The 18,275-nt window shown below is 41.5% G+C and overlaps 1 protein-coding gene across 2 annotated transcripts in view; it reads left to right on the forward strand.

The window, feature by feature from the left end:
- The first annotated feature begins 273 nt into the window (after window positions 1–273).
- RIC3 (RIC3 acetylcholine receptor chaperone) overlaps window positions 274–18,275 on the forward strand; it is a 38,508-nt gene continuing 20,506 nt past the window's right edge. Inside the window, exons 1-3 of one of the 2 annotated variants that reach the window (XM_075928013.2) lie at window positions 274–629; window positions 11,462–11,676; window positions 13,252–13,330. In XM_075928013.2, the coding sequence (XP_075784128.2) occupies window positions 503–629; window positions 11,462–11,676; window positions 13,252–13,330 (421 nt within the window). In that variant the 5' untranslated portion in view covers window positions 274–502. The remainder of the gene's footprint in view (window positions 630–11,461; window positions 11,677–13,251; window positions 13,331–18,275) is intronic. The other variant, XM_075928012.2, reaches the window with a different exon arrangement.

The following is an 18,275-nucleotide window of genomic DNA, read 5'->3' on the forward strand; positions in this document are numbered from 1 at the left end:
AGGGGAGCAGCCTGTGGACTGTCCCATGAGCAATGGATGGCGGCTCCTGTCCGGGGCTGGGGAGGGGCAGAGCAGCGACTCGGGAGCGAGCGGGCGGGCCCCACGAGGCTCTGACTGGGGCGCGTTTCTTTTGTTCTTGAAACGCCCCAGCCAAAGCACCGTCCTGACGGGCTCCGACGCGCCCCTCCCCCCGGGCGCGGGAGCAGCAGAGGCTAACCCGGGCCAAGCAGAGCAGCCCCGCCAGCCGCTAACGCGCATGCTCTCGTCGCTCGCGCACGCTCAGTGATCGGCCAATGACGAGGAAGGGGGAGTCCGAGCTTGCGCCTTACTCCCCTCTCCCCCCCCAACCGCCGCAGCACGCGCCGGAAGTACATCGGGGTCACGCAGCTCGGATGTGGCGCCGGGAGCCGGTTCGGTTCCGGTTGCGCGCAGCGGTTTTCGGTCGGCGGCGGGGTGGGCGAGCGCGGGTTGAGTCCGCCGCGTGCGGCCGTTGGGGGCGGCCATGGCGTATCCCACCGTCCGGAAGGTGGCGATGGTCTCCTGCCTGGTGCTGTGCGTCTCCCTGCTCCTGCCTAGGACCTTCCTGTCCCGGGGCGGGAGGCAGGAGCCCGGCAGCGCGACGCCCGAGGGTAAGAGGCCTCCCCTGGGCCCGGGCCCTCCAGGGACGTGGCGACCCTTCGCGTCCCTAATGGAGCTTGGGCTGCTCAGCTGCCACCCCCCGCTCGGGGCTTCCACCCTCCTCTTGGAGTCTCTCCTCGGTACCGGGGAGGGCGGCCGCTTCTTTGCCTGAATCCGACCATAGGGAAACCCAGTTAGACTGTGACTAGCCCGATCCCAGGGCCAGCCACAACTGGGAGCATTTTATCCTACTGCTTAGGAACCCCAGATTTGGACCAAGGCCTTGTAGTGCTCATGGCTGCGCAGACCTGGCAAAAAGGCCAGGCCTCGGGAGCATACAGTTGGCAACTTAGTGCATTCCAGTGGCTAATGTTTGTAATTCCAAGATTCTCATACTGAGTTACACGTTGCATTAACAGGTAGTAATAGAAACTTAGATACCAAGTTTAATTTACTGCTTAAGGCATAGAATCAGAGTTTCCAACACTTTGGTCATCTGAAGAAGTGGGTTGTACCCACATGATACCATCCATATGTTTTGTTAGTCTGTAACAGGAAAAACTTTAAAAACAACCCCAACAAATAGTCTGGTAGCACTTTAAAGACTAACTTGTCTATCTCTCTGAAGATAATTCTTTGTGTTTGTCTGGTTACCTTCTGTGCCAGGATTTCAAAGCATCTTACACACACACTCTTGATTATCACAGCATTCCTATGCAACATTATCCACATTTTTAGCAAGAGTCCTGAAGAAGAGAGGTTAAAGAAATGCCATCATCTTTAAAAATCTCCATGTGGGCATTGAATCTCTTGCAAGGGCATAGGAGGTATAGGACACACTGAGTCGGCTACAGGCTTATAGGTGTGTGAGCTTTGGGTGTAATGTACAATGGGATCTGCAGACTTGTACGTTGAAATGACCCCATTTTGTTGCACTATTTTGTAAGAATGTGTTTGCCTGGTCAAAAAATTCCCCACAGTACTATATAGTAACTTTGGCTGCAGCTCTTTCCCCCCACAATTGCTGCTTTCATTTCAGTGGTGCTGTTTGTGCAATTCTTGTATAAAATATGTTGGTGGTTTTTTTTTTTTTGAATGAAACATACTGTGTGTGTATGTGTGTGTGTGTGTGTATATATATATATATAATTCACCAAATATTTTTTCCATCTCACCTTTTCTTGTTCTCATTTCAGAGATCTTTGGTATACCGTGGATTTTCAGAGGCGAAGTCATAGTTCAGTGTTCCTATCTCTGACCCAAATACCTTTTAATCAGATGTCCCAAGTTCCATTTGAGTTTTATTAATTAATGTGTGTAGTAGCTCAGATAAATGTTATGTCAAGGGAGATCACATTACAGTATCCTTCATTCACTGTGTTCTGTCTATTTGAAAGAGATTTTCTTTTGTTTTTTATTTTGCTTTTGAAGTGTCATATGAAATAAAAGTTTATTTGAATCACATTTAGTTTCCTACTCCAATATTATTTCTGATTTTTTTACCAATAACATAACAAACATTTTTACGTGACATATAATTAGGATTAGTACAGTTGTTTTGTCATTTTACTTTCAACATGGAAGATAGAACATGCTTAAATGTCTCTCTTTTGGGATAGCACATTAATGACTCAATCTCACAAAGTGCAGGGTTCTCTGCCTCCATGCCGTCACAGTACTTAGGGCATGTATACACTACAGGGAAGATCGACCCTCCAGAGGTTGATCTTCTAGCATTCAATTTAGCCGGTCTAGTATAGACCCAAAATCGAATGATGAGGGCAGCCCCTGCCAGCATCCTGTACTCCTCATTCTACAAGGAGTAAGGGAAGCCAACGGGAGTGTGTGCTCCGGTCAGCCTCCATCAGAGTAGCTGCTGCAGCAGTGTGGCTTAAGGGAAGCTGAATTCAGCTACACGATTTTGCGTAGCTGAATGGTGTACTTTAAGCCGACCTGCTTCATTTAGGATAAACTTAGGCAAAAAGTACTTGACTTGAGTAGGGCAGTTCTCATTCTTAAATTTAAGCGTGAATTTTTAAGTGGTGGTGAATCATGGACAATACTAAGCAGCCTATAGGACTGAAACCAGATGCCTTACACTGATGGGGATGTAACCTCTGTCTGTTGCACAGCTTCAGTTTAGAGTATATGATCCATTTCTCAATTTCATGGCAGCAGTTTCATTGCAGTTGTTTCTAGACCAAGCTCTTAATATTTTTATGAAAAAATAAAAAATATCAATTAAACAACCATGATTAATTTTCTTGTCTGTAGTCCTCTTGAGTGAATAGTGTTTAAATACTTTTGAAGTTGAATAAGATAATGTCATTTTTAAACTTAAAGGAAATGCCCCAACTCTAGTCTGAATAAAAAATGCATAAAGTTTTCTGCGGTTTGTTAAAATCTAACATTATTCAAGAATGAGTTATCAGACAAGTCTATAACTTAGTATGGGTATGTCAGCTAGTGTAACACTAAAGCTGTGTTCAGAAGTATTTTTTTTTTCATTTAAGAAAGCAATAAGCCACATAGCAGTAGGGGTTAAGCCCCACGGGTGTCATATATTTGATGTCCACTTTGCCATTATGCAAAAGGCTAAAGGATATTGGTTAGGAAAAAGAAATAAAGCCTATATTGATGCTTAAAAATTACTTTAAAATATAGCCCTCTGTACTGTATCCTATGTATTTTGTTACATGGATTCATTTAATTCACTGCTTATTAAAAACACCCCCCTCCCACTCAATGACATATCTTAAAATGGAGGTTTTTGAGGAGTTAAATATGAAACTGAATCGTATAATCAGTACTGCAATTTCAGTAATGGTTTCACAGACACCGAGGCCAAAAGGGACCAATATGATCATCTAGTCTGACCTGTGTAACACTGGGCAATAAAACTTCCCCAAAATAATTCCTTATTAATTCTGCTGTTTTCGTAATTCCTTTTTCACAGGGATTTATTTTTTTAATTGATAATGCATAACTGCATGATAGAAGAGTTAAAGGACAAGAGCAACTGGATCTGACATCATTAGCCAGGATGGGTAAGGAATGGTGTCCCTAGCCTCTGTTTGTCTGAGGGTGGAGATGGATGGCAGGAGAGAGATGGCTTGATCATTACCTATTCAGTTCACTCCCTCTGGGGCACCTGGTATTGGCCACTGTCGGCAGACAGGATACTGGGCTGGATGGACCTTTGGTCTGCCCCAGTATGGCCGTTCTTATGAAGTTTTCATGGGGAGACTAAAGGACATGGAAACTATTTCTGCTACAATAATCAACAGTGAATTAAATATGTTTAATATATGTTTAAAATAATTAAATTATACATTGATTTCTGTATGACAAACATTCCCAAGCAATGGATTTGCAATCAATTTTCAGTTAATTTCAGAATTTTTAACATGGATCATAAAATCATCTTTCTTTTTTGGTTCGGTCTTTTGAGCAACTGGATCTGACACACTTAGCATTTGAATTTCCTTCAGTCAGGGAGGTTTCCAGATAAAGAACTTTTTCTGTTTAAGATAACTATCTTGTCCTTTATCCCTTCTTTCCATCCTGCTCCTTTCATTGTTCAATTTTTGTTTAATCTTATTAAATGTATCATCTGGTGGCAATTTCATAAGGCATATTCCTAAATTGGTTTGTTTTTCCCAACTTTAAACGTCTAAGAACACAGCAAGGTCCCTTTTCTAAAAAGCAGTCATAAGCAGTATTTATATAATAAATACCTGATGCTGTTTTCAATATATCCTGAGGAAAACTTACGCTGGTTGATTATATCAAAAGTGTATGTAGTTGTGTCCTCATTATTGCTTTAAGAGTGAGCAATAGTTTAAGTGGTGTAAGTTGTGCCTAAGATAAAACAAGTCATATTGAAATAAAATGTAAACTAGCGCATGTGAAGAAAAATAAGCAAAACACAAATCTAGTGGGAGTTGAAAACCTAGAAAATAGACAGAGGTTGGTTAATGATCAGTGATTTAAACATCAGCTTGTGGCTTGAAAAAGGTTAACATAATTTGGGCCTCGTATAGGCAAAGGTATCCCAGGGGCCATGGTCTTTATTTGGTTTGACTACCTGGAATAATGCATTCAGTTCCCAGTAGAAAGATATCAGCAAACTGGAGAGAGTTCAGAGAAAAGCAATAAAAATGATTTGGTGGCTGGAGGGAAAATTTAGATTAAATATCAGGAAAAACTGCTGAATAGTGAAGTGCATTAGTTTGTTGAATGGTCTCAAAAGCAAGTGATAGAAGTACCCTGGCTTATAAAATATAGTACCGGGCTGGACAAAATATGAGAAAATACATTGTAGCAACTGGGAGGGAAATGAACTGTTGTTTTTTTTTAATTCCTAATTTCACTGAAAAACAGCTTGCTCTTGACTCACTATGATGAAAAACCCACAAAAAGCATAAATGTCAACAATGCAAACCATAATTGTAAAGAAGCATAAGTATATAGTTAGAGTTCTCACAATATTAGAACTTGCATTTGGAAAGTCTGACTGAGGCTTTTTGTGCCTGGTGCTGTACACTGTGTGTGTTTAATTAGTACAATTTGATTGTTCATAGTGTGCAGTGGTTAGGACACTTGCTTGGGTTCATTTATGTTCTCTGGCACAGCATTTTGGGCAAATCACTTAGCTGCTATGTGGTTCAGTTCCAGATTTGTGTAAAAAAAGAAAAGTATTATCCTGGAAGGAAGAAGTCCTCTATTACCTGCTGCCTGTAAGAATAGCTATCAAGAACTGTTCTGGCATCCTCTTGACTGGGTGCTCATCTGGAAAGATTAACCTCTTGAAATAGGTTAGCATAAAATAGGTATAAATAAATCTAGCAGAACTAAGTGAATCTGATGGAGTCTGTCTAGATTTTAAGCTTGACGATCTAATTCAGTGGTTCTCAAACTGGTATGCTCATCCCTGGGGGTATGCAGAGGGAACATATACTCATCTAGATAATTGCCTAGTTTTGCAACAGGTTAATTAAAAAGCAATAGTAGAGTCAGGACAAACTAAAATTTCAAAGCAGGGCTTGTTTATACTTCTCTCTATATTGTACGCTGAAAAGTAAATACAATATATCACAATGATTTATAATTGTGGTAAAAATTAGAAAGTAAACAATTATTCAGCAATAATTGCTCTTACACTTTTTTACTTGTATGTCTTATTTTGTAGATAAGAAGTTTAAAGTGAAATTTGGGGTCCAAAAGACCGATCTTACAAGAGGTTCAGTAGTCTGGAAAGGTTGAAAGCCTCTGGTCTAACTAACGTCACATAGGGCATCACTTCTAAATTTGGTCCTGTGATGGATGGGAGTAGTACTACCCTTTTTTAAAACATTACAGCATTCAGTAACTAAAGGGTTAATCCCAGAAAAGCAGGTAACCAGGAAGTGTTGGCAGGAAGCCAGGAGAACCAATGGAAAGAAACTGTTGAGATTTGAGTTGAAAGGAAATTTGTCTGCTACGTACGTGTGTGTGTATGTGAGTGTGTGAGAGAGAGAGAGAGAGAGTGAGAAAGAGAGCGTTTAAACGGGGCCGGGGGTGGGGGATGAATTGAACCAGGCAAGATTACCCATGCCTGGAAATGGACAGGATCTTGAAGATACAGATATGTAAGTGAATGTTTAATTAGACATTGCAGTCAGGTTATTTTCTTTGTTGTAGTTTGATTAAATTCCTCTGTGCTGAGTCCATGTGCACCTCCCTTCCTCCCCATGCACTGTACCTAAAGCTGAATCCCAGGGAAGCAATTCTCTGTTCTTTAATTTGTTTTTGCTCAGTAGCTTTACAACACCTAGCAACCGAGTATGCTTTACCAGATATATCTTTGGTTAATAAAATCACTGTTTTTAAGACTATGATCTGATTCTTGTGTCCTGGAAGGTAATAGAAGGTCTGTGTATGCAAGCCAAAGGTTGAGAGGTCAGCTATCAGAGATTAGTTTTCCTTTTTTTTTCCTCCAAGCTCTCTTGTGGTAAAATAGCTTGGGCTACCCTTCTAGAAGAACTTCCCAAGTGAATCTTCCTGGGTTCAAGAAAGTTTTGTTTTTCACGTAGGTAGTGGCAGCATACCACTCAAGATCAGGGAATCTGTGACTGGGGAGTTTTTAAGCAGAAGCCTATAAAGGCAAGATATTTTTAAAGTCTCTTTTAGGCCCCCACTTTCTGCACTTGACATGCCAGAGTAGGGAACAGCCTTGACAGGCCCAAAGAGTCCAAGTACACCTACGTGGTGATGAGTTCTAAAATAAATGCAACCATTCAGGAAAGAAAGCATCAATGAAGATAGCTCAACAAAAACCTGCTAGCGTGCAACCATAGTGTAAAAAACGATGTTGGAGTGCACAATGAATAGTGACAGTGTTATAATACTATTAGAGCAGTGTTTCTTAAACTTTTTAAGACTGAGAAACACCAAACAATTTTTTTTATAAGGAACACCAAGCCAAAAAAAAACAAGTCGAGGGAAAAAGTTATTCAGGAAAAAAAAGAATTGGGGGAAAATTGAGAGAGAGAAAAAGTCGCCTGCCCCTTTAAGGGTGTCCATTTTGAATTCTGTTCTCCATGGCACACCTCCACTGCCTCGCGGCACAGCGGTGTGCCGCGGAACACAGTTTAAGAAACACTGCGTTAGAGAAACCAGTGATACGCCATCACACAGGCAATTGGGATCTTTATGGTCACCAATCTCAGAACAAATGTTCTGGGAGGGAAGGGGGTGGGAAGCAAGGACATTTCAAAGACAGACAAGGAAAAATAGTAGAGACATAAAGAACTTCCATCTGACGAGAGCTTGAAAATATTGATACAGTAGTTTAGAAAGAAAACCTCAACAAAGCATACAAAATAATGGGTGGTACAGAGAAGGCAAATGGAACACCTAACAATTGACAGGTTCCAAACAAAGATGTGGCACTATAAGATGTATGCTTATCATTCTATAGACCTGCTTTACATTCATCATCACCACCCTTTCATTCAGATACTGTATATTTGGACGTGTAATATGTTGGTTTTTGTATATCACTTAGGCTACATCTATACTACAAGCCTCTTGCGGAAGAGCAAATGCAAATTGAGCGCTCATTTGCATAGGTTTTGAGGAAGAACAGCTCTTGTGCAAAAGGCGTTTTTGTGCAAAAAGGCGCTGTCTACACAAAAAGGCTTGTAGTATAGACGTAGCTGTAGCGTGGTGCTGGGACAATGCAAATAATAAACATTCATTCACCCTCTTAGGTGGCATAAAGGGACCTGGAGAAATTAAATTAATATGTGAATTAGCGTAACCAAAAGGATCCATCTGAGATAATGAAATCTAGAACCCTTCACGAATCATCAGTTTGTATCCCGCCCAGCAGTGAATTTAATTTTTTACTGTTGGATGCTCAGCAGCCTCTGAAATCTTGTGGTCTCAGTCCAGTTGTCTAGGGATGACTGTCCATATGATAAAACCCAGTACAATGGTAACAATTGTTTGGTTGATAGTCTCCTCAGAGAAGTCAAGGAGTGAATGAGTATGGAAGCTGAACTACATCCCATGACAGAGCTGGGTGAGGAAGCTCAGACTAGAAGAGTGTCAATTGTAGCTGTTCTGTGGTTAGAGGATTTCATTTTCTAGTCATGTCAATGAGGCATCTTTTACAAGCACTAAATTCACATAACACAGCGCAATAAAAACTGGTGGTAGCCTCAGTGTATGTGAGTTTCTTGTAATTTTCACAAACAGCTAATTTTTAGGGAACTATTTCAAGTAGCACTGGTCTGAAATATTGGCTCTGTGCATATTTTAAATTATTTTAATCCAGTTAATTTAATTTTTTTTCCCATTGAGATGGGCATATACATATGTGTTTATATTTTCTTGCCACAAAAGTGCTTAGTATGGAAACAGTCTTTTATAAGCATCTCATACCTAATATGAAGTAATGTTTTATGTTATATATTTGTGAATATTGCTTTTTAAAACTACTTTTCATTGCTTTTTGTCATAACTCTGACTTCCTTTTGCAACACACAGAATACTTGTGCACTGATTTTAATAGAACTTTACATAAAGAAAATGATTGTATATTATTGTGTAGAAAGATCCTAGTGATTGATTAAATAATTGAGGTAGACTCATTCGGAATGAAATTGTAGCTTTTAAAGAAGTATGGTGACATTGGAAATCACTGCACTTCTGTCATTTTTTTACCTACTATTGGCACCAAAGATTATTAGAGCTGAAAGAAATTGGAGAAAAAAATCTATATATATTTCTCTTTATTTATTTGGATTTGACAGCACTCTGCACTCCATCATTTCACTTTCGCTTGTGTAGTCAATTTCCTGTTTGTGTGGTTTTTTTCTGCAAAGTAAAGGAAAAGGATGGGAAAGAATTTTTTTAAAAATTAGAAAATGTCATTTTTAAAATGATAAAAACAGACAAAAGTCAAGGACAGAATCTATTTCAGCCCCTTTTTTTTAAAATGACTAGATTTCAAGTTGCTAGTGTTCATTTAGGTCTAAGTTTATTTCTTTATGTAAATTAAAGTTTTTAAAGCGTGGTCAAAGCTTCCTTGGAAAGGTAGAAAAATTATCAATTGAAAAATAGTTCTGTTTGTGTCACACATTTCTGTCCCCTCCACCCCATAGCTGATCTTTTTTTAAAAGATCATTTTAGTGAATGAGATCTGTTTCCTATGAGTATTTCGGCTCCTGTGGCTTACTCCCCACTTGAAGTGGCAATGCTTTGTGTATGGAATCCACAGAAACCTGTTACAAGACATTCCTGCTGTATCTACAAGACTCTTGTCAATAAGATGTCTTGTAAGGTACACTTTTAATAATTCAATAAAATGGACTATAGTAAGTGAAAGGGCTGTTAGAGCTGTGTTAGACTGAGAATTCTTTGGTGAGTGATACACTCATGCCCGGCACTCTTTAAAAAAAACCACCTGCTGCTCAGTCAGCAACTTTTAAAATAAGGGCTTACTTAGTTTTAAAATAATTCTGTAACTTCCACTAAAAATCTTTCTACTCACTGTAATCCATAACCTTTACTCAAGGGCCCCCGGTCCTGTGTGACTAAATGGGATGCAAGGGCCAAGCACCCTTTATTTCAGTGGCAATGTTAATTTATTCAATTTTAATGAAATACCCTTTATTCCAATCCCCCACCCTCCTCCCTGCAAAACACTTCAGCTGTGGCTCACAGAATGTCAAAATGAATCAGTGATTATGTGCATCAATATTTCAACCAAGGTTTTAGTTTACTGTGTGTTCCAGGTAACCCATCTCCATAGCCTTGCCAATTGTGATGCCTATGTGTCTGGCTTAGAACCAGCTTCCTCCCATGTATGTCAGGGAAGCAGGGATCTTCAGTGACTTAGCTACCTAGTCTTAGCTGCTGCACTGTTTTTCAGACAACTAAGCTCAGTAGCCTACTTTGTGGCTTCTCCAGTTCTCTGGCTCCATTCTGGACTCCAGTTCTGACTCCTGTTGCCTTATTCCATGGCACAGTGCAGGGAGATAGCAGTGCAATTCAATTTGCTCCCCATTTGTGGAGAAAATTGGAGTGCAAGAGGCAATTGCAGGCAAGGAAGGGAGACAGAAAAAAATGTTAGATACCTGATTCAGAAAAATGACAAAATCTGTGGGAAAAATGATGAATTCTGTGACATCTTACAGAAATACCAAATTCCATTCATGGACCTTGCTTGAGGCAAATGAGAGTTCACCTTTGCAGAACTAAGCACAGGCAGGCATCAGTTCCTTAATGTATGCTAAATTCACATTTTCAGAGTTATCTCCCCGGCCCTGAAGATGAGAAATGTTTTTTTTTTCTTAAATAGTGAAAATAGATTCTGTAGTCCAATTCTGGAGCAAGATGTGAATTGCAAAGCAATATTTTGTGACTGAGGGATAGCAGAATATATTGGATCCTGTCTATACTGTTTCCATTCTCACATTGTCTTGTCTTTGAGTCTATCACTCCATTAATAATTTTGTAAGTCAATTCTTTGTGCAACCTACATCTTCCTTGGATTAGAGATTAGTAATTAAAATAAGATCAGAAATACTAATTTCTTACATGAGCTGTAAATAATCCAGTATAGTTTACTGTGCAAAATAAGATCACAATTCTGCAACAACAACAACGAGAAGTCCTGTGGCACCTTATAGACTAACAGATTTATTGGAGCATAAGCTTTCCTGAGCAAAGACCCACTTCATCAGATGCATCTGATGAAGTGGGTCTTTGCCCATGAAAGCTTATGCTCCAATAAATCTATTAGTCTATAAGGTGCCACAGGACTTCTCGTTGTTTATGCAGATTCAGACTAACACGGCTCCCCCTCTGATACTGCAACAGGATCTGCTACCACGGACTCCTGCAGGGTTCCTTGAAGTACTTGTATACTGCATCTACACTAACAGATTCTGCTGCAGAATTAGGCCTGTCCCAGGAAAGATGTGTGTTTAGTTGCCTCTTGAGCTCAGAACCAGAAGTAGAGTTTCTGATTTCTAATGCAATCGCTGACCTTGACTTCCTCGTGGCCTTGGACAAGTTATCTATCAGTCTACCTCAGTTCTTATTTTATATTCATATCTCTATTTTCTCACCTGTAACATGAGGACAGAAATTATGATTACCTGTTTGACAATATTGCACGGAGAATAATTGGAAAGATAATTCACAATTTTATCTTTAGCAAGCCACCCCCTTTCAGTGATGCAAATATGGTACTTAAGAACACAGAGATGAAGCCATCCATGCAAACTATTTCACTTCCATAAGAATGTATATAAAATAACAGAAGAAAAATCTTCAATGTGTTTTTCAGGGAAGACAAGTCATTTTCCTCCAATGATGCATCACCAGGTGTCCCCTGAGGGCAGGTCTTCTGGTGCTCATTTTCCAAGGTCTCACCTGGCAGAGGCAGTTGCTAAGGCCAAGGGTAGTGGAGGAGGAAGTGGCAGTGGGAGAGGTCTCGTGGGGCAGATCATACCTATCTATGGATTTGGAATCCTTTTGTACATACTGTACATTCTGTTTAAGGTAAGAATAAATATCTGTCTTTAAAGCATTGATGCATCCCATGAAATCTTCTGAAAATTCTAAGTTTGTGCTTGTTTTTAAAAATCATTTAGACAAAAATATCTTTAGTTCAACCTAGCACAGAAGAAGATACAAATTAGTGAGTCAGCAATTTATGGAATAGTGACAAATAGGCAATATTCTGCATGATAGCTTTTACAATAGCAAATACTGTAAGGATATGTCTACATTACAGCCTTGGGTGTAATTTCAAACTTGTGTAGATGTACTCATGCTAGCTTGCTAAAAATAGCAGTTGGGGTATGACAGTGCAGCCCTAGCTGGTTCAGTGTAGATCTGATACTTAAATTGCAGCAAGGGTCTTTCTATAATTTAGGTCCCACTATTTTTAAGTTGGATTACAATTTTTTTTCTCCACAACATCTGAGAGAAATAGTTAAATCTATTTTTAATTAATTAATTAAAGAAAACAACATTAGCTGGTGTGAATCAGCAGTGCAGCATTGACATCCCTGGAATTCTCCTAGCTGAAGTTCTGGCCCAAAGAGAAGTTTAAAAAAATCACAGATTAAATACTTCAGAGGTAGCTTGTATTTTTTATGGATACTTATGCAGAAATGCCTAGTATTTACCCACATACATTTAAACTGGAGAAAATCGTGGCTCATACTACGTGATCATACAGTAGGTGTAAGGCGACCCTGATATAGGCTACAAGATGGGGAGTGAGAGCAGACTCTGTGGCTGTTACATCCTTTCCCATCCAGACTGGAAGGGAGCAAGTGAGCTGAAACAGTCACTCACTGTGCCAGCCTGCATGAGAGAGAAACCAGTTTCCATGCATAAAGGACTTGTGTCGCTTGCTTCTCTCCATAGAACAAGGGGTGAGCTAGGCACTGAACCATGGCTCAGAACAATTGGTAGTTTCTGTTCTGGAGAGCCCCATGTTCAGAAGAGGAGAAAGGCTTTTGCAGGCAATGAAAGATATGTTGGCTGGGCTGCTTAAGCACAGTTCAACAGCATCTAACCTCATACAGATGAAAGGGAGTGACTTAAGAGCATATCACTTTTTGGTAGATCCTGATTACATCTGTGTTGCTGTCAGTGTTAGTACAAAGCCAGCGAAGTACATAATGGCAGAAAGCTTTTGGCTAAGACAGAGTCAAATGGGTTAGAATGAATTCTCCACTCTCTCCTTCCCCCAGTATTTTGAAGAGCCAGTTTTGCCTCCAAGAAATCCTCTTGTAGTAGTGGGTGCTCTGTATACAGATGGAATATAGGATTAGGCCATTTGGAGTAATTTCATATTTTTAAAATGTAAATGTGCTGTTTATCAGTTAATCCTTAATTCTGATTTAAAAAAATCATTGGTTATAATACATGATAGCAGGTTTTGGTTAGCTAGGTTTCCGTAATTTTTCATGATTTTCGTCTGTTTTTTTTCCTCTGGTGGTATTTTTCATGTTTAATGTCTAGTATAATTTTAGCTTTCTCTCCTTGTCTTGCTTTGATGCCTTTTGAGTTTCTGTACTGCTGTTCTGTAACTTCTACAATAATAATTTTTTCCACTTACAGCTCTCTTCCAAGAGAAAAACCACTACAGTGGAGCGGAAATCTCCTGCTGCTATCCCTGGAAACATGAATAGGAAAATCAGTAAGTATTATTTCCAAGGTGCTTAGAAATTATCCACATAACCGTTTACAGAGTCATTGTCTTCTGGACACAAAGTAAAACTGCTGTTCCATATGAAATTAATGTTAGAGTTTTAACCCCTCTTTTGTCAGAATTTGTTTAAATAGGAATATAAAACAGCAAACATTATCTTATTTGCTGCTGTTGAAATAGCGCAGCTGTTGTAAATCAGGTGACTCCTCCATCACTTTATAAATTAATGTGTAAAATCAAAACTTTAAAGGCTTGAGATATTTACAATAAAAGGTGAAATGTGTAAAGGATGGGAGTGACACAACATGGTACAAAAAATGTCTGTTCTCTTCATTTGTTTCACTTACATCAATAATGTAGAGAGAATTTAAAAAAAAATTAAAGCACCATCATGTTGCTGGTGCTCATTAATAGTATAAAGGACACTCCATCAACAAAGCAACAAATAATACAATATAGAATGCAAAGTACAAAGTCCTCTGTCCACCTGACAGCAAAGTGCCACTAAAAATTATTCTCTATAGGCAAAATAAAGTTAATTGGGCATTCCACACAGACTCAGAAAATTGCATGATTGGGGGTTAGCAATAGAAAGAGGTGTTTCCATCTCCCCTTAAGCATGGAAGGAATTTGTCAAGTCCCTAATGATCACTTATGAAACCTGTCAATCAAACTTATAACGAAGTAAACTTCATCATTTAAAGTTGCAGTAAATAAAATATTTTTCCACCTTGCCTATATAGAATAATAGCAGCGCTGGTGTATGGTAGCATTTTACACCTTTAAAACATTGAACAAACTTTAGCTACTGAGTCTGTTGAGTATGGGCTTGATCCAGAGGTCATTGAAAGCAATGGGAGTTTCTGCTGACTTCATTGAATTTTTATATCAGGCCAAATAATTTTTTTAATGGCTCTAGCTCCAAAAAGAGCTCTCAGTCTAGGTGAGAATGTTAAAAGTCGAGAAGCAAAGTTCTCCCAGCTAAATGCCTTTTCTTAATGTGAATGTTCTGGGCAGTTACCAGATTGTCTGTAACGTTCTCTTCCCATTGCCACACTGTTTAAATAGCTGACAGGTTTGAAACAGCCAACTCACTCCCAGCTCTGTTGCCTCTATTTTCTTCTCTTTATTTTTAAATAGAATCATAGAACCATAGAGCTGGAAGAGACCTCAGAAGGTCATCAAGTCCAGCCCCCTGCTGTAGGCAGGACCAATTCCAATTAAATCAACCCAGCCAGGGCTTTGTCAGTCAAGACTTAAACACCTCTAGGGATGGAGTCGAGTATCAGAGGGGTAGCAGTGTTAGTCTGAATCTGCAAAAGCAGCGAGGAGTCCTGTGGCACCTTATAGACTAACCGAAGTGTTGGAGCATAAGCTTTCGTGGACAAAGATCCACTTCGTCAGATGCTCCTCGCCACTTCTAGGGATGGAGACTCCACTACTTCCCTAGGTAACCCATTCTAGTGCTTCACCACCACCCAGCTCTCACCTGTGGCTCCTCGTAGCTGTTTGCATGCGACAGCAGCCACACCCTGGGCAACGGCTTCGACTGGCCGGCGAAACCAGGTGAGGGTAGCCAATGGGCCCAAAACCCTCGGTGAGACAGGGAGTTGTCTATCCCAGCATTTGAAGACAGACTCCGGTGGATTGAGTTGGACCAGTAGAAGGTCCAATGGTCAAGAAGGCGGTCTCTGCAAGTGTTGTGGAACGCGTAGAGCAGGACAAGACACAGAAGACGCCCTGGCCACCCACTGCGCCCAGTCCCATCTCCAGCTGTCTTGACTTTCGTCTTGCTACAGGACCCAGATGGGAATTGGGAAGAGAGAGTGAGGTTGACGCTGCGCAACTTTTCCTCACTTAAATCCAAATCACGCTCAAGTCTCGACACCACATTATTACTATCATCATTATTGCAACCTTCGAAGTCCTGTGGCGATGGGCAAGTGATGAAGCAGCAGGTGTGGACACACTGGGAGCTGTAGTCACAGACCTGCACTCAGGTGGCTCAGGTTTAATGGTCGTTTCTCGCTGATCAAAGCAGCAGTGAAATCCGGCGTCTACCTGGGCGACTGAGCAGTCCTTTTTAGGAACGGACTGCTCACTTCCGTAGAATTGGGGAAGGGGCTAGAAAAGGTGCCCTAAACATTGCCTGCTTCACTACATCCGCGGCTGGTGGGAATCCCATTATGGCGGTCGAACAAATACAAATACAGGCAGTCCCCGGGTTACATGGATTCGATTTACATCGGATCCCTACTTACAAACGGGGTGAGGCAACCCCGCACTAGCTGGTTTTCCCACTATCAGACCAGGGAGACACAAAGCTAGCGCCCCACCCAGCAGACCAGGGAGACGCGGAGCGGCTTTTCTCAGCAGACACCTCAGCTTGAGAATAAAGGACTGAGGGAAGTGAGGTGTGGGAGAATAAAACTGAGCTCTGGAGAAATGTTTGGCTAGAGTTTCCCCTACAATATGTACCAGTTCCGACTTACATACAAATTCAACTTAAGAACAAACCTACAGTCCCTATCTTGTACGTAACCCGGGGACTGCCTGTAAACAGATTAAACATATGATGACATCGCTCACCATTGGAACTTGGAACGTGCACATGCTTTTGGACAACCCTACAACAGACAGACCAGAGAGAAGAACAGCCTTGGTTGCCAGAGAGCTTGCAAGATACAACATTGATATTGCAGCCCTCAGTGAGACTTGTTTAGCTAATGAAGGTTAGCTAACTGAAACTGGAGGTGGATATACTTTTTTCTGGAGCGGTCGTGGCACCGATGAGCGTTGCGATGCTGGAGTTGGATTTGCCGTCAGGAATCACCTTGTTCGGCAATTTGCCAGTCTTCCCAACGGTATGAATGATTGGCTTATGACACTACAGCTTCCGCTACAGATAGAAACCAAGCCACTCTGATCAGTGCCCATGCTCCCACAATGACTAACCTGAACGAGATGAAAGACAAGTTCTATGAAGAACTGGATTCCTTACTATCAGCTGCAAGTAGCACCGACAAGCTGATCCTGCTCGGTGACTTCAATGCAAGAGTAGGATGCGACTCAATAGCCTGGCATGGAGTCGTTGGCAGACATGGAGTGGGCAAATGTAACAGCAACGGCCTACTCCTACCGAAGACCTGTGCAGCACACGGCCTCCTTATCACCAACACAACGTTCTGCCTGCCTACCTCTTGGATGCACCCCCGCTCTAAACACTGGCATCTTATCGACTATGTCATTATCAGGAGAAAAGACAGGCAAGATGTCAGAGTGATCAAGGCCATGTGTGGTGCTGATTGTTGGACAAGATCACAGGCTCATTGTCTCCAAAATGAATCTCCGAATTAGAATGAAGAGGCGGCCACAAGGTAGCAAGTCTATAAAAAGAGTTAATGTGGCCAGGATAAAGAACCCGAGCATAGCCTCAGCATTGACTGAGGATCTAGAAAGCAGGCTTTCCAACCTGCACCTTGTAGGCAGCACTGTGGACAACTGGGAACTTTTATGGAATGCTATCCACTCATCTGCACTGAAGATTTTGGGACCCTCTTTGCGCAAGCAGCCCGACTGGTTCGATGAGAATGATGGGGAGATATTGTCTCTACTTGCTGAAAAGCACCGCCTTCATCGTGCACATCAGAATGATCCATCATCAGCTGCCAAGAAGAATGCCTTTGCAAATGCTCGCAGGACAGTCCAGAACAAACTGCATAAAATACAGGATGCTTGGTTAAGTGACCAGGCAGCTGAAATTCAGGGGCATGCTGACAGGAATGAACTGAAACGGTTCTATGCAGCCCTTAACACTCTCTATGGACCTCAGTCTCTCGGGAGCTTCCCCCTTATTAGTACAGATGGTTCAACTCTGATTACAGAGAAGGCTCAGATCCTGCAGAGATGGGCTGAACATTTTGAAGACATCCTCAACCAACCCTCATTAATCAACGATGAGGCTATTGAGAGGATTCCCCAGGTTGACATCAATGGCGCCATGGATGATCCACCGGTAGTAGCCAAAGTTTCACAAGCTGTTAGCCAGCTATCCAGCGGCAAAGCTCCAGGGGCAGACGCTATACCTGCAGAGGTCTATAAAGCTGGCGGTCACGTACTCACAGAGAAGCTCACAGAGTTCCAGTCTTTTTGGGAGCAAGGATCCATTCCTCAGGAACTCAAGGATGCATCCATTGTACACCTCTATAAGAGGAAGGGCAATCAACAGGTATGTGACTATCATCGGGGAATTTCGCTGCTTTCCATCGCAGGTAAAATCCTTTCAAGAGTGATGTTAAATCGTTTGGTCACTCATCTGGAGTGTGGCCTGCCGGAGTCACAATGTGGCTTTCGTAAGGGCCGCGGGACTATTGATATGATCTTTGCCACGTGCCAACTTCAGGAGAAATGTCAGGAGCAGAATCGTGAACTTTACACAACCTTTGTTGACCTCACGAAAACCTTCGACACTGTCAGCTGACAAGGTCTGTGGAGGATCATGTCAAAGTTTGGCTTCCCCCCCAAATTCATTCAGATGGTACGCCAGTTTCATGATGGCATGATGGCCAGAGTGCTAGACGGTGGAGAATCTTCTAAGGCATTCCCAGTCACCAATGGCGTCAAACAGGGCTGTGTACTCGCACTTACACTGTTCAGCATCATGTTTACTGCTATGCTGAATGATGCCTTTCAGGACAGCATTGCCGGAATCAGCCTTAAGTACAGAGTGGACAGGAATCTTTTCAACCTGAGGAGACTTCAGGCTATCACCAAAGTGAAAGAGACTGTTCTGAGAGACTTCTTGTTTGCCGATGATTGTGCCTTGTATGCTGGCTCTGAAGCAGAGATGCAAGTCAGTGTGGACAAGTTCTGCACAGCTTGTGACAACTTTGGACTCACCATCAACAGCAGAAAGACCGAAGTCATGTATCAG

This window comes from Pelodiscus sinensis, chromosome 5, assembly GCF_052426305.1.
Source record: "Pelodiscus sinensis isolate ZL-2025 chromosome 5, ASM5242630v1, whole genome shotgun sequence".
Classification (NCBI taxonomy): Eukaryota; Metazoa; Chordata; order Testudines; family Trionychidae; genus Pelodiscus; species Pelodiscus sinensis.